General features: G+C 41.3%; 2 protein-coding genes across 2 annotated transcripts; one reads left to right on the forward strand and one right to left on the reverse strand.

Moving 5' to 3' along the window:
* Nucleotides 1-1,412: 1,412 nt before the first annotated feature.
* Nucleotides 1,413-6,413, reverse strand: LOC136676186 (glutathione hydrolase 6-like). Its single transcript, XM_066653027.1, has 4 exons — nucleotides 6,223-6,413; nucleotides 4,409-4,719; nucleotides 3,663-3,776; nucleotides 1,413-2,899 (listed from the first exon to the last, which is right to left on the reverse strand). Exons 1-4 carry the CDS (start codon nucleotides 6,354-6,356, stop codon nucleotides 1,638-1,640), a joined length of 1,821 nt encoding a protein of 606 aa, XP_066509124.1. The 5' UTR covers nucleotides 6,357-6,413; the 3' UTR covers nucleotides 1,413-1,637.
* Nucleotides 6,414-12,381: 5,968 nt separating this feature from the next.
* On the forward strand, nucleotides 12,382-14,941 carry LOC136676257 (uncharacterized). Its single transcript, XM_066653115.1, has 4 exons — nucleotides 12,382-12,494; nucleotides 12,725-12,877; nucleotides 13,250-13,342; nucleotides 14,418-14,941. Exons 1-4 carry the CDS (start codon nucleotides 12,393-12,395, stop codon nucleotides 14,718-14,720), a joined length of 651 nt encoding a protein of 216 aa, XP_066509212.1. The 5' UTR covers nucleotides 12,382-12,392; the 3' UTR covers nucleotides 14,721-14,941.
* The last annotated feature ends 1,060 nt before the right edge of the window (nucleotides 14,942-16,001 follow it).

Below are 16,001 nucleotides of genomic sequence, written 5' to 3' on the forward strand. Positions count from 1 at the left end.
TCCAAATCTGCCATGTCTGTTTTTCTCCCTCCTGCCCTGAAAAACAAAACAAACCAAAAACAAAACAAAAAAACAAACCAAAAACTGTTTTTGTACCAAACTTAAAGCTCATCTGATAATGTTAGTCTGGGATTCAAACTCTGCATTCATATATTTTTATATTTTCTCTGTCTTTTGGGGAAAAATGGGCTTAGGAACGCCCACATGCCCGAGGTGCAGGCAGCAAAGTCTGGGTGCTGCAGAGCGTTTTGAGAGTAATAATTTAAATGCAGTCTGGATAATAACTGAAGATTCACTGGTGCAAATGAAAAATGTTCTTGTTACAATTTCCATCCGCCTCCTGCAGGGAAGAAGCTCTTCAGCTTTAGTAAAAAGCTCTTTAATCTTTTTGCGACCTATATAGAGAATGTACTATATCTGTAAACTAATAATATCAATAATAATAATACTGTTAATGACTATAGTTACTATATTTACATTAATATGATATAAACATTAATTTACAAGTATTTGCATACACTTTTTATACAATGATATTTATAAATGCTATTAATCAGAGTGACATGGGCAGTTTGTTTGTTAGGGTGATCAGGTGACGCAAGGGCATTCTACCAAAATCACATTCTACCACAGTGATACTGGCTCTGCCCGTTCTAGATTGTTTGTCTATAGCAATCCATTCAGAGGCAGGTTTTGTTGTGTACAGTGTACTCTGTACTCTGCAGATGTGGTAAAGACTTGCCATTAGTGTCTGTGATGATATTTTGAGGCAAGGGTGTAGAATTAGCATGGACGGAGGTGACGTGTACCCACCAATATCCAGCGATTATTGAATTGTCGCCACCAATAATTAGAAAAAATAAAAAATATATATGGGGCGACACTGTGGCGCAGCAGGTAGTTGTCGCAGTCACATAGCTCCAGGGACCTGGAGGTTGTGGGTTCGATTCTCACTCCTGGTGACTGTCTGTGAGGAGTTTGGTGTGTTCTCCCTGTGTCTGTGTGGGTTTCCTCCGGGTGCTCTGGTTTCCTCCCACAGTCCAAAAACACACGTTGGTAGGTGGTAGTTGGTGGATTGGCGACTCAAAAGTGACCGTGTGTGAGTGAATGTGTGAGTGTGTGTGTTGCCCTGTGAAGAACTGGCGCCCCCTCCAGGGTGTATTCCCGCCTTGCGCCCAATGATTCCAGGTAGGCTCTGGACCCACCGCGACCCTGAACTGGATAAGGGTTACAGATAATGAATGAATGAATGAAAACATTGGGCACTAAACAAGTGATGGCTGAATGAGAGGTGTAAAGGCAGGTCAGTTACAGTATATCAAAGGCCTGAGGATCATTGCTAGATGATTTGTAGATCTTCTCTCCACTTACATTCTACTCAATTTACTTTACATTTTTTTCCTATTGACATCTTTTAGAAACGGACAAAACCATAAAACCTTAAAACTCTTAACACTCACACTAACCTTAACCTTCATTTCAACCTAAAACTATAACCTTAACCCTGACCTCTCCCTGACCCCGCACACCTGCTTTCACCAGACACAATATAAACATCTGAAGAGAGAGTACAGGGGACCTTCAAAATGGAAAAAAATAATGACCCAGTTTTACACTGCTATTACGCAATTCTTCCTTCAGTAACCATCAGTGTGGCCATCCGTACTAGGAGCTCCATATGCACTAACATGTTCAGCGTGTAATCTCAGCAGCATGGAGAGGGAACCATCTGAGCACCCATCCACCTGCTGTAGCTCACCATCTGTCTCTGAAGCCAGCCTATAAACGTCCATGTTATTTGAAATGGAAGACAGACAAATGGTCATAGCTGTGGATATTCCCTCTTGTACGTGGAGGAGCGGGCTACTGATGGCATCTGAAGAAGCCATTCCGCAGTGAACCCTTTGGAAGAGAATGGCAGCGTTAAATAAGGCAGAAAGCCCTCCAGTGGTGGCAATGACGACTACTTCACTCTCGTCTTCCTCATTGTCTCCATCACTGCCGGTCTTTAAAACCAAAGGGTAGTTAAAATAAGGCAAGTCTGAGGAATCTGACACAAAGCTGCTAAGGATAACTCCACTGGATGGTAAGAACCGGCCAGAACCCCATGTGTTGTTCAGTGAAGCGGACATAATGATAAAGTTTCCCTGCCTGTCCAGCACCCCGATGTGGCTGCTTCGTGTACTGAGAGCAAATAACTCCACGAGCTTCGAGTTCATCTCAGCTAGAGCTGTATCGTTGAGTCCTTGAGTCAAATTTAAGAGGCTGGAGAAAGAAGTAGCAGCCCCGTTGAAATCTTCAGCGCCGTTCTCAAAGGAAAGGCTTTGCTCCCTGACTCGCTCTAATATATCAGATAGCATCGGGCTGGCGAAGGGGGAGCCGGCTGAAAGGACAGTGTATTTCTCTCCCTGCGCGATAAGGGAGTCATTGATTTCTCCATGGCTACGCTGAAGGGCGGCTAAGAAAGCGGGCCCCTCGCGTGCCGAGAGGTCTTCGGCCAATTTCATGGCCAGGGTTTCTGGGAAATGGGACTCATTTAGGCTAGCCACCCGCAAGAGCTCTGATAGGTTCTGGTTGGAGACGAGCACACCGGCTGATTTCACACGGCCATTCATGTCACAAAACACATCACACAGCTCTGAGTGCAGGATTTTATCCTCATGGGTCTCCAAGGCTTTGCCCAGGACGTCATCGATGAGAAAGCCTTCCTTTGCGAGAACAATGGCTTCCCTGAAAAGCCTGCTCCACTCTGACTGTCCGTACCGAGAATGCAGTGCTCTGACGCCCTGGAGTAAGGACGGAACCCCATACGGGGCTGAGGGCAGCTGTGGTGCATTTGATCGTGAGGACTTGAACAATCCTGTGGTGTGATTGTACAAAATGGCTGAGAACATACCACCTTTAAAAGAAACACAAAATGGAAGTTACAAAGTTTTATTAAAAAAGCCGCTGAACAACCATCACCTCTTTCAGATTGCAAGGTCTCATTCAAGGTTGTCCATCCATTAATTACAATATTAAGCGGATAATCAATTATCATTAAGCATACAGATGTCATTTCTAGACCTTCAGTAACCTTCTGAAAGACAATTAAAAGGTAATGGAGATTAAAAACATGCATTTACCCAAGACATATTTCTATAATAAACAAGCTAGATTGGTTACTGTTCACTTTAATGGAATTGATGTTGTTCTACGATGATTAAACAAGCTCCAGTGTTTTTTTAAGCAATAAATGCATCTGTTCTAACCTTTCACAAACTATCTTTCACTTTAGAGATAGATGCAGTACTAATGCTTACATACTTCAGTTCTCAGAGGAATAACTAAAACCCACAGTCATTAAAATTCACACTTACTGCAAACTTGACCATTTCCAACGCATTAGACTTAAACCATGAGGGATTTCTAGGAATAAATCTGCAGAGCAGACTGAATGTTCCTACTGTATCTAACAAAATTGCATCAGTGTTAGATAAGCCCCAATGTCCACTTCTAATAAACGTAATATCATCAAAGTCAGAAGACCTAAACGGCCATTTGCAATAAATTAGGTTTTAAAGTAGAACCATGTTTGTGGATCTTGGAACTGTTCCAGTTTATGGCTGTGTATGATTACATGATTTGATTTGCAGATGATGAAGTGAGGACAGGCTACTGACCTACTCCTACTGTGTGTGGGTGGACGACTCCGAGGCAGAGCAGAGAAGCAATCGCTGCGTCCACCACATTTCCTCCGTCCTGCAGGAGCTCTCTACCCAACCTGGAGCAGTCCACTGCAGAAACACAACAACACTGCTTCATTAAAACAGCTACAAAAACAGTCCAAAGAAATATATTGATCTGAAATTCTATCGTTCAAAACTTGAAGTGAATACAAACGTATAGCTCATGTTTCTGTGATTCTAATGAGTGAGAAAAAAAATTATACACATGTATTTACCTGGCAGCTTATAGCAATCATGTTAAACTCTAAATTTTCTGATAATTCGTAGGGAGCTGGAAGAACAGTAGAGAAAATGACAATACTGTACCAGCATAAATAATATATACTAATTACCTGTTTTATTACAGATAATTACATATTTATTACAGTCAGTATTTGTTTTTTGTATATTTATTGTAATTAGAGCAATATTAGAACACACTCTTCCTTAAGTTATTTTTGTGTATTTAATTTTGACTGTATTTATCACTTATGCACAATTACTACTGCACAATACTACGCTTTGTACGTTTTTACGTTTATTTGCCATTGTATTTGTACAAAGCAATGACAGTAAAGTTGAAGTAAAGTTGAAGTAAAGTTGTAACAATCTAGTCGTTAAAGTCTAGTCGTTTAGCATATCCAATGATCACGTTTGTAATGCTGTAGCTGATCAGTGTGTATTCTAAAATATATAGAAACCTGAAGACGTCAGGACAACTCCATGGTGGTAGAGTGAAGCATGTTCGTGGGAGAGGCGATCGGTGCTGTGGTGATCATCTCTAACTTCATGGCCAGCTACTTCATCCCCTTTATGTTCCTGGTGATTTTGAGGATCCTCCAGAGTCTGGGTATCTTTGTTGAGGCCACTCTCTAGTCCCTCAGGGTCGGACCACCACCCATTCCATTCATACAGCAGGCATACGAAGATGACGCCCAGCAGAACCAGAGCCACGATCACCCGAATCCATGTCTCTTTCTTCATGTCTTTTCCATTCTGTCCATCGGACAGCCTGTGGACACGAGAGGAATAACAATAGCAGACGAACAAGAATGAAAGAAACTTCTGAAGTCTGGAAAGATAGAAATCCACAGATGAATAAAACACAGAGACAAAGCAGATAGTTGCAGGGATCTAAACGTCAACCCCCCCCACCCCCCCCCAACTCTCTCCGGAGCTCAATTCACTGCTGTGATGTTGAGAGAAGGCCGGGGGGATCTCTGTGGAGATGGACCACTGCTTTGATCCTCCCTGCTACGCATCCACTCAGTAACTGCAGCTGAAAACAAAGTGTGCCATCACAGAACTGGACACAAAGTCCATCTCCACTATGGGTCATTCACGGAGGAGCTCTCCTCTGAACATCTTAAAAGAGAGTGTCCCTCTTATATATTTCTTAGAGAAAAGAGGCTGCTGTATATATCAGTGTTGATGTACTCTATTCCTATTCTGTTACTATTTTCTTTACATTAGAGTTATAACTGAGCAATGTTGTTATTTTAAAAATGTCTGCACACATTCATTTTTACACTTGCCAAATTAAAAAAAAAAATAAGTGAACAATTTTTTAAAAATGTTCCAAAGACTGAAATGGGTGGATTCAGACAAAGAGCTTTTGTTACATCACAGGTCTAAGGCATTAGCATGTGAATGATGGAGGAGTGGGTGGAGATATGGATCTGTGTGAGTTGAGTTATATTGAGTTATATCCAAGACAATTTTAAGGCACCTGTCCTGTCCAATGTAATTGTGGCCACAAAATATTTTCCTCAACGGAGATTCTGACCTCAGGTGGCTAATCCACAAACAGATTTCAGTTTAGCAAAATTTCCAAAGCAAAGCCTGTCCAACAGGAGAAATGTTTTTGGCCTGTTCTTATTACTATTGGATTGTACTCAACTTTGGGCTTACATTATCTGTGTAACTGCTTTGTGGAACACCACTAAGAAACCAGGCCTAAACATTACACAATAGGAAGATTAGTTCTTGGTGGATATGACTCCAGGGGAGTTTTCCTCAGAGAAAGATTAAGATGTTAGCCAGACCAGAACTATAGACTGTCCAATAGGAAATTTCCTCAGCAATTTTTCAACTGGTCAGGTTTGCGTCATCTGACTACATGAGAAATCATTTTAGTCTAAAAAGCCAAACGTCCCTCAGCTCGTTTTCTACTGAACAGGCTTAAATTATCCGTTTAAAGTGTGAAATATTAACCCAATATAAGGATAAATGGAAATAAATAAATAAATAACGTTTCTTCCTCACGTCGTGTATTCACTTAAGTCTACTTCAGGTCGCTCTGTAGTTCGTGTGTGGGATTACGTAAATTAGCTCAGAAACGAGAGAAGGACGGGGACGTTTTCTTCGACAGGGAAGACACTGATTGTTAGCTAGCGACCATTTTGGAGCCTATGTTTAGAAAACTATGGAATTATTATAGCCTCCAGTCCGCCTTCAAATGCCCTCCACAGTGCGAGAGTGAAATGCGGACTCTCTCAGAGGCGCCGTCACTCACTGTCTGAGGTAAACAGTCACTGCTTCATCTTCCCCTTCTTCGTCGTCACTGGGCTCGCGGGCTGCGCGCGCTCTCTGTGTGTCCTCCTCCGGATCCCGGGGCAGTTTCGTGTACAGAACAGAGCTGTGCGCCATGGTGTGAAGTGTGGGACATTAACGTAATAAACAGATAGAAATACGGGAAACACTCTATGTCGGAGTGTAATGCGGCGGTGAAGCGCTGTTTTCGCGGTTTCTCTTTTCGCCACTTCCTGGTTCACCTGCTCCACCTGACTCACCTGTAATAAAACGGGGTCGGCCGGTCTTTCGCTCCTGCACCACCCCCAGCCACTGTTTTCACTATCCTCATCTCTCTCTCTCTCTCTCTCTCTCTCTCTCTCTCTCTCTCTCTCTCTCTCTCTCTCTCACTCATCTCTTTCTCTCTCACCCATCTCTTTCTCTCTCTCTCTTTCTCTCTCTCTCCCTACTCATCTCTCTCTCGTTCTCTCTCTTTCTCATCTCCTAGTCTCTCTCTCACTCATCTCTCTCTCTCTCTCTCTCTCTCTCTCTCTCGCCTCATCTCACTCATCTCTCTATCTCACCCATCTTTCTTTCTCTCTCTCTCTCTCTCTCTCTCTCTCTCTCTCTCTCTCTCCCTCCCTCATCTCCCTCATCTCTCTCTCTCTCTCTCTCTCTCTCTCTCTCTCACTCATCTCTTTCTCTCTCTCTCTCTCTCTCTCTCTCTCTCTCTCTCTCGCCTCATCTCACTCATCTCTCTGTCTCACCCATATCTCTCTGTCTCACCCATATCTCTCTCTCTCTCTCTCTCTCTCTCTCTCTCTCTCTCTCTCATTCTCAGGTTTTCACTGTTGAAGTAAACAGTTATTTATATTTAAATCTCAGAATTAAGAATTTGGCGGCACTGTGGTCAACAGGTAGCTGTCACACAGCTCGAGGGTCCTGTAAACTATAGATTCAAGACACCGTCGGTAAGGAGCTGGATGTGTTCACCTCCGGGTGCTCCATTTCCCTCCATCCATTCATAGGTGTGAGTGTGTGGTGCCCTGTGACGGACTGGTAACCCATGCAGCGTGTGCCCCCACCTTGCGCCCAGTGATTCTGCGTAACCCTGAATTGAATTGAAGTGGTTACAGAAAATGAATGAATGATTAGGAATTATTTTATCTGTAGTGACTTATCTCCAAAATAAACTTGAAAAATATAGACGCGACATAACTAGGTATAAAATAAATTATAAATAAAAATGATAAATATATTTGGGTGACACAGGGGTTATACAGGTTGCCTCCTCAGTACTGGAAACGGTCTCTGAGGAGTGTAGTGTGTTCTTCCTGTGTCTTTATAGGTTTCCTCAGTGTGCTCCGGTTTCCTTCCACAGTCCATACACACACGTTGTTAGGTGGCTTAACTGTGCAGAGGTGAGAGTGATTGAGTGAGTGTGTGACTGAATGAGTGAAACTGTGAAACCGTCCACACGTGTGCAGGGCTGAGTGTGTGAATCTGTCCACAGATGTGAGTGAATGAGTGAGTGTGTGATGCCCTGTGATAGACTGCCCCCCCTGTCCCGTGTATGTTCAGGATGAAGCAGTTACAGTAGATGAATGAATGAATATTAATGAATATCCTCCAACAGCTCAGAGCGCTTAACAAACATGGCGTTCGTTGGGCAGTTACACAACAACAGTGGAGCAGTGCGTATGGTTCTGTGTAGTACCTGGAAATAAAGATGTTTTTAATCTTCAAACAATGAGGATCTTCTGTCCTGCACTGAGGAGACTCTATATGACTTTCAAAGAAGACCCCCATTCTCCCACCGTACTACCACCACTCCACATCTCCATCATCAGAGGCCTGGAGCTGGACGGGGCCAGGCTTTATTTCTCCGTGACATTTCACAGCCACACAGAATGTAATTGAATGTAAAGTTCCCACTGAGATTCAGCAAGGGCTCTGACACATCAAGGTGTTAAAGAAAAACACATGAGATTCAGGACAAGATTAAACATCTTAAGCAAAGAGATGCTGAAATGTCACTTGTGTGTGTGTGTGTGTGTGTGTGTGTGTGTGTGTTTGTGTTTGTTATATTGAAATGACAATATGTAAGCCTGAGACATCCCTCTGAAATATTTGCTATATGTTTTTGAATGTCAGTGCATTTTGGGAATACAGAAAAAAAAATCTCTCATAGCACAATTCACTTTGATCATTCTTTTATGACTCAGTGTGTGTGTGTGTGTGTGTGTGTGTGTGTGTGTAAGAGACAGAGTACCCAACCTACCGACTTATGGTATTGTAGATCATTAAGCTGCAAATACTTTTGTTTTGGTGTTCGTTTGTGAGCTAGCACACCTAGCATAACTGGCTCTGAAAACAATATTAGTTTCTGCATCAGTGAAATAATAATCACTTGATAAATGCACTCTGTTTGTGTCTCGTCTATACCACAGAGTTTATAGCAACATTAGACAGTAAACAAATAATAATATATCGTTTAAATTCTGCACTGCTGCATTACAGAGGATTTTTCTTACATTTTTAATGTCTCATTTGCTTAGCGAGAATGATAAGGTAAACGATTCCGCCGTTTGTCTTGGCCAGATATAACTGCAGTTATATGTAAGCATTTGCATTTAAATTGCTTGTGAATGTTTACGCAAACCCTGTGTGTAGCAGCAATCAAAATAATATTAAAAACAACCAAAGTGACAAGCAATATGCAGTTCATTGTTGTGATCTTTTCATTGTTTTTTTTAAATATTGCGAGACAGCTAGCAAATAGTGGCTGTCCCTCCCAAATGTAGGTGTTCTCTAACAGAAAGAGAAAAAGTTTGAGGTGAAATGTTTCTGCAGGGTAATCACTACAGGTTCAGAAGCTTTACAGCATCATTCATTCATTATCTGTAAGTGCTTATCCACTTCAGGGTCGCGGTGGGTCCAGAGCCTACCTGGAATCATTGGGCGCAAGGCGGGAATACACCCTGGAGGGGACGCCAGTCCTTCACAGGGCAACACAGACACACACACACATTCAGTCACACACTCACACCTACGGACACTTTTGAGTCGCCAATCCACCTACCAACATGTGTTTTTGGACCGTGGGAGGAAATCGGAGCACCTGGAGGAAACCCACGCAGACACAGGGAGAACACACCACACTCCTCACAGACAGTCACCCGGAGGAAACCCACGCAGACACAGGGAGAACACACCACACTCCTCACAGACAGTCACCCGGAGGAAACCCACGCAAACACAGGGAGAACACACCACACTCCTCACAGACAGTCACCCGGAGGAAACCCACGCAGACACAGGGAGAACACATAAACTCCTCACAGACAGTCACCTGGAGGAAACCCACGCAGACACAGGGAGAACACATCAAATCCTCACAGACAGTCACCTGGAGCGGGACTCGAACCCACAACCTCCAGGTCCCTGGAGCTGTGTGACTGCGACTCTAACCTGCTGCAAATAGATCATAGATGGTCTGGATTACGTGAGCGGAAAATATTAGACTTTAGTTTAACTGTTATTGTAGATGAGATGAGGTTGGAGGAGATTAGATTATATTAGATTTATGGTCACATCATAGTTTGCTAACACTAGAAAAGACAAGTGATTTTTTTTATTTCTGTAAATGTCCACATCGCTCAGCCTGTTTCTACCTTCAAATTCCACCCTGTCAAACAAATCAAAGCCAGTATATATAATGATCGGCTATAAAAATACTACCACCTTCTTGTGTCTACACTCAATCTCCACTGACAGTATATGTGCATTTTATAATTCAATACAGTACAATAGTCGATCTGTTACACTGCACCCTGTCGCTCAATTGTCAGGACCCTCACAGGACCACCATAGGGCAGGTATTATTTGGGTAGATTTGGTTGGTGGACTATTCGCCCTCCAGCAGTGACCCTGAGGGGTTTAAATGCTCCAGCAGCTCTGCTGTGTCAGTGCAGCACTGCGAATGATTCATCTCCTAATTATTTCCTGCTCTGTGGTGCTTTTTGGTGGTGAAAAGGGGCAAACAGAGTATGCAGAACAACAGACAAACTGCAGTCTCTAATTGTAGAACCACAAATTGCTTCTGTCTGGTCAGTGTGGGCGGCACGGTGGTGCAGCAGGTTAGTGTCGCAGTCACACAGCTCCAGGAACCTGGAGGTTGTGGGTTCGATTCCTGCTCTGGGTGACTGTCTGTGAGGAGTGTGGTGTGTTCTCCCCGTGTCCGTGTGGGTTTCCTCCGGGTGACTGTCTGTGAGGAGTGTGGTGTGTTCTCCCTGTGTCTGCGTGGGTTTCCTCCGGGTGAGGAGGAGTTTGGGTGGGTTTCCTCCGGATGCTCCAGTTTCCTGCCACAGTCCAAAAACACAGTTGGTAGGTGGATTGGCGACTCAAAAGTGTGTGAATGTGTGAGTGTGTGTTGCCCTGTGAAGGACTGGGTGTATTCCCGCCTTGCGCCCAATGATTCCAGTTTGTGTGAGACAAGATTACATGAATCTGCTAAAACTGCAGGAAGGCACGGTGGAGTCTTGCTGCCACACAGCTCAAGTCTCAGCTCAAGTCTGGGGTCCCAATACGTTAAGTGAGACGTTTGGTGTGTTCTCCCAGTGACTGTGTGGGTTTCCTCCAGGTCCTACATTGGTAGGTGGATTGGCTGCACGAAAGTGGGTGGAACTGTCCACAGGTGTGAGCTTGTAAGTGACTGGGTGAGTGTGTGATGACCAGATGTATGAGACAGTGATTCCAGTTAGGTTCCATACTCACCACCCTGATCAGGATGAAGTGGTTACAGAAGATGAATGAATGCTGAAACCGCATGACAGGTAACTACCATTTTCGTTGGTTATGATGAAATCAAGCCTAAATGTGGGCTAAATCTGCAGTGTATGCCCTCCTTTAGCTGATGTAACAAAATTGGTTGATAGTAATCTCTGATGATATTTCATTCAGTGTTTCAATGTCAACACATATTCGAATATATTTGGTTGTGTGTGTGAATGAATAAAGATATAGAAAATATACATAGCAGAGAAATTGGGCACTATCCTGCTGAACGTACACACATGGTTGTGTTTCCTTGCTCTAACAGGTTGGAGCAAGTGCGTTACCCGAGACTAGGAAAGATAAATGCCACGACCGAACACAGACAGAAATCTCTGACTGAGAGAGATAAGGAATTCAAGACATAAGGTGAGAAACACTTTTAAAAACACCGTCAAGATCTTCCAGTATATGAGGCTGAATATGCCCTAAACAGATGTTTAACATTGGCACCAGCCCCTACACCTGTACCATGAGAACAGTGGGAGAAACCAATGACAGCTACTTGTCAATTACCATGTATTCATTTATTACTAAATCATCAGTTGTGGTTACACAATAATAGTAATTAAGATTTAATAATAACTGAATAATTAAGCCTAAGGTTGAAGGGGCTCTTCATGTTGTAGACAGCTGGGTGTTCGGACTGTTTGTTACACTGTAAGCCCGGATTTTATATCTACTTAAAAAAATTATGTACATTGAACTTAACAGTTTAAGTTTTATTGCATTACTATCAAATGTAAGTACATTATACTCATATTAGTACACATTTAAATATATTAACAGTTTTAAGTTTAATGAACTTAAATTTGTACGTTTTTAAATGATTAACTTAAAAGCTTAAATTAAGGTAATTTAACAGAAAACTGGGGACTTTTTACGTGTAACCCCGCCATTTTATTTTTTCAGCTTGCTTTTGGCGCGTCAGGCCAGAGACGTTATCAGGCAAGTTGGAGTTTTGGTGCATTTCAACCAGTGTGACCGGCGTATTACGCAGTCCTGCATATAATTTGGTAGACTAGGCTGTTTGCGAGCAGAGATGATTTTGTTTTAATGTCAAGCTTTTACTTGTTGACGGACGTGTTGTTTTTCAACTGTTGAAGGCTTTTGCAAGAAGTGTGGCGGAGTGATTTTTAACCGACTTTGTAAAGTGGAATCTTTGTTTAACAAAGTCGACGAATATTTTTCACCAGAACGCGCTGTTTTTTGAGCGGCATTTTTTGTTTATACCAGTTTAACAGGCGGTTTCTGCTACAGTTCTTCTGCCAACTCGACCAGCGATTAATTTAGGATTAATCTCTTGTTAGGAAAAAAGATTAATCTCTTGTTAGGAAAGAAATGGATGTAACTTTTGCTCTTCGGAGAAAAGAAATGATCAGAGACAAGCCTGCCATCAGCCAAGTGGTACATCGCTGGCCAGCACTTTTTACAGAAAGCCAGGTTTGTATGACTGTTTTAAGTATTAAAGTATTGTCAATACAAAGGATGGTAGTCTTTTGTATTATAAATATATATTGAATCATTTTTTTGTAGTAGTAGATGTTCAGTTGTGCTTACATTTGTCATGGCTTTGTGTTGGTTAAAGTTGTGTGACACATCACTTAATGGGTCATATATTGGGCACATTTAACCACAGGTATATGCATGGTTTGCTTTGCTTTATTTTTTAGGTATATTGCGAGTTCACCAGAGTGGTAGGAAAAAATCTCAAAGAACAGTTCTTTGATGCCCTTGACGAGTTCTCTCCAAGGCTGATGGACCTCTTCAGAAAGAAGAAAGGACTTGCTGGTCAGCTTTTGGCTGACCTTTTACGACAGACAAAGGTGAGTTGTCAAGTCTATCCTTCTATCCATTTAATCTTCATTCATTCATTCATTATTTGTAACCCTTATCCAGTTCAGGGTCACGGTGGGTCCAGAGCCTACCTGGAATAATTGGGCGCAAGGTGGGAATACACCCTGGAGGGGGCGCCAGTCCTTCACAGGGCAACACACACACACAGACACATTCACACCTACGGACACTTTGGAGTCTCCATTTAATCTTATTTCTCCTACTTCCCTGCATGTTCTCTTTAATCTCTTCTCTTGTCATCTCCCTGTGTCTTTTGCTTTCATGGCATCTCTTCTGACTCTTTTTAGATAAATACTCATACGCTTCTTTAACTAACATTTGCTGTGTTCTGCATTTTGCAGACCACTGAGCCTGCAGACATCAGATGCCTTTGTCTTCGGGGCTTGCCAATCATCTTGGGGGATGATCCCTCTACCTTCTTCAAGACATCCTTTGTAAGTAATTGAATTTGTTGTAAATGTTCATTTTTTCTGTTGAATTTTATTTTATTATTTTATAAAATATTAGTTTTTTTACTAAATATTTAATTTGGTTGCCCAACCAATGGTTTTTGGACCATCTCTATTATTGATTTTTTTTCAGTTGTTTATATACACACCATTAATCGTATAGTTTTGACTGTTACACTTCAAAATCGTCTTCAGAATTACTTTAATGGAAGGGCATTGTCCAAAAAAAAAAAACATCCACAAATTATGTACACTTCATTATCAAACACATGTGTAGTTTAAAAAGAAAAAAGAAAACTTTATACATTTAAGCTAAAAAAAAATGGGTTATATTCTCATTTGCTGCTACTGTTCCACATTCAGACTGTGGGAGGCTGGAGCACAGGGTCATTGTGTAAAATGTCGTTATGCAGTTTGTGATGCAATCATTCTTTTTTCTTTTTTTTATATTAATATTTTTGTTTCTTTTAAAATTATGTAATACATTTTGGTAAGGAAAGACGTAATACCAGCTGCCTGAAATGGCTGCCCCATGTTAGCTACAAATAAATGTTTATTTTGTGTTCTGTATGCCGATTGAGTGAGGTGGTTTCAGCATGTACTTGTTAAACATGTTTTTGTGACAGTAAATTTCCAGAGTTTATTAGTAATGTTAGTCTTACACCTGCAATTTAAATTAAAGATATATCTGGATTTTAATCACAACTTTTTTGATGAGTTATTTGACTACATATGGGCTAATTGGTAAAATCATGTAAACAATTCTTCTGAAGTGTATCAAAGATACAGATTGATATAAACTAAATCTAAATCGGATTCTGCACTAGTTTATGCTGAGGAGGGGTAAATCTGTGTTAAAACACAGGACGCATATACACCAGAATAGTAAATATACAGGCCTGAAATTCTTCAAACCATTATTGGACAGAATTACATGGTTTCCAGATGTATATGGCAGTTTCCAGTTTCTATATGGCAATTCAAAGCAACTCTGGTATTTGGTGGACAACACATCAATTAACTTGATTGTTTTGTTTGTTAATTTAATTTTTTCTGTTAGGATGTAACTGACAAGGACTCATACAGCCAAACTTCAGTGGGACTCCTCTGTGTTGATCAGGAACACCCTCAAGTAAACCCATCCAAAGTGGGGATCATCTTGGAAGGCACTGTGGTGATGGATGACCTGGCCAATTTACCCCAGGCCACCTGTCTTCTGTTTGGTCTCATCTATGCTCTTCACCTGAACTACCCTAAGGGCATGAAAAACACTTTCTGCTTTATTCAGCAGCTAATGCTCAACCTGGGTAGTCGTGAACTGCCACCCAAAATTCAAACTTTAAGAAATCAGCTTGCTAACTGAATTCAGGAAGGTTACTGTTCCATGTACAAAATTTGTTATTTATATTTTTGCTCTTGTGCACTGTTTGCAGTGTACACAATATGGCCTAAAATTTGTGTGCGCACCTGTTTGGCTGTAATTTTATTAGAATTTTGTCATTAGGAAGCATAAGTTTAGAGAAGTCATATTCTCTGTCTGTTTTCTTTCCCAATGGCCACATTATCTATGTCAGGACAGCTTTAGCTCAGATTTAAGATTTAGCTCATTTTCTCAAAGGTCGTTTTCTCTAATTTTTTATATTTGTGAGTACAACTTTGTATACCATTTGAGCAACTAAGCCTGATTGTGATTTATTCAATGCTAATTCTGTGTGGAATTGCTTAAGAAGGTTTCAGTTATGCGAGCAAATTTTCAGGGTAGTGCATTATGTCCCTTTGTTGATGTTATATTTCAAGGAAAGAATAAAGCACAAAAAGAACTGTATTGGTCTGACTTATATTTCCATTAATATTTCTAATCAATAATGAAGTTAAATAGGATTAAAAAGAAGAGAAGTAAGAAGAAAGTAGAAATCAATTTAATTTATTTCAACTTAAGATATTAAGTAGAATCACTAGGTAAAGGAATTGGTATAACAAAAACAAAAAAGTTAAATCAACTTAACCTTTAGGTGTAACAACTTGACATTTTAAGTTAAACTGACTCAAGTTTTCATTGCACATTACTTAACTTTTTAAGGCAACCGGTTTCCTCAAATTTTTTAAGTAAACTCAACTTATCCGGGCTTACAGTGTAGCTGCATTTAGAAGTAAAAGCTGAAGGTCCAGTAAACACGTATCCTGTGTGTTAAACTAAAATCTGATTTCGTTTTTCAAAAATCTGATAAAAATTAGTAGTGTTTCACCAATTTGAGTGAATTAACTAATGACAGCTACACTTCTAGTCCCCCCAACCACCTCCAGTGTACAGCAGCCCCATGAACAGCGATCACCACACACCAGCTTTAGAGCGTGGACGAGGGGCAATGATTCATCAGTTTATTATGTGAGGATGGAGATGATTAGGTGGCAGAAGTGAGTGACAGATTTAGCAGAACATTGAGGTCACACCCAATTCTTTTTTGATGAAATGTCCTTAGTTTTATGCCTGAAGGACAGTGCCATTTTTTTCAGTACAGTGTCCATAGCATGGGGATCCACACAGACCAGAGACCACTTCAATTGGCCCATTGTCATCAGCCAAGCTTCTCTGAGGTCTCCCATCCAGGTACCAGCTGTTTTTCAGGTGCTATGACTGCAGGCT

Source organism: Hoplias malabaricus, chromosome X2 (assembly GCF_029633855.1).
Source record: "Hoplias malabaricus isolate fHopMal1 chromosome X2, fHopMal1.hap1, whole genome shotgun sequence".
In the NCBI taxonomy this organism is placed as follows: Eukaryota; Metazoa; Chordata; class Actinopteri; order Characiformes; family Erythrinidae; genus Hoplias; species Hoplias malabaricus.

Excerpts from the sequence above, each read along its gene's own strand:
- LOC136676186 (XM_066653027.1), bottom strand. The coding sequence starts at position 6,356 with ATGGCGCACAGCTCTGTTCTGTACACGAAACTGCCCCGGGATCCGGAG. Across the intron at positions 4,720-6,222 it reads GTGACTGTTTACCTCAGACA|GCTGTCCGATGGACAGAATG; the intron begins GTGAGTGACGGC and ends TCGTGTCCACAG. Across the intron at positions 3,777-4,408 it reads AGTTGTCCTGACGTCTTCAG|TGGACTGCTCCAGGTTGGGT; the intron begins GTTTCTATATAT and ends GTGTTTCTGCAG.
- LOC136676257 (XM_066653115.1), top strand. The coding sequence starts at position 12,393 with ATGGATGTAACTTTTGCTCTTCGGAGAAAAGAAATGATCAGAGACAAG. Across the intron at positions 12,878-13,249 it reads ACCTTTTACGACAGACAAAG|ACCACTGAGCCTGCAGACAT; the intron begins GTGAGTTGTCAA and ends TGCATTTTGCAG. Across the intron at positions 13,343-14,417 it reads CCTTCTTCAAGACATCCTTT|GATGTAACTGACAAGGACTC; the intron begins GTAAGTAATTGA and ends TTTTTCTGTTAG.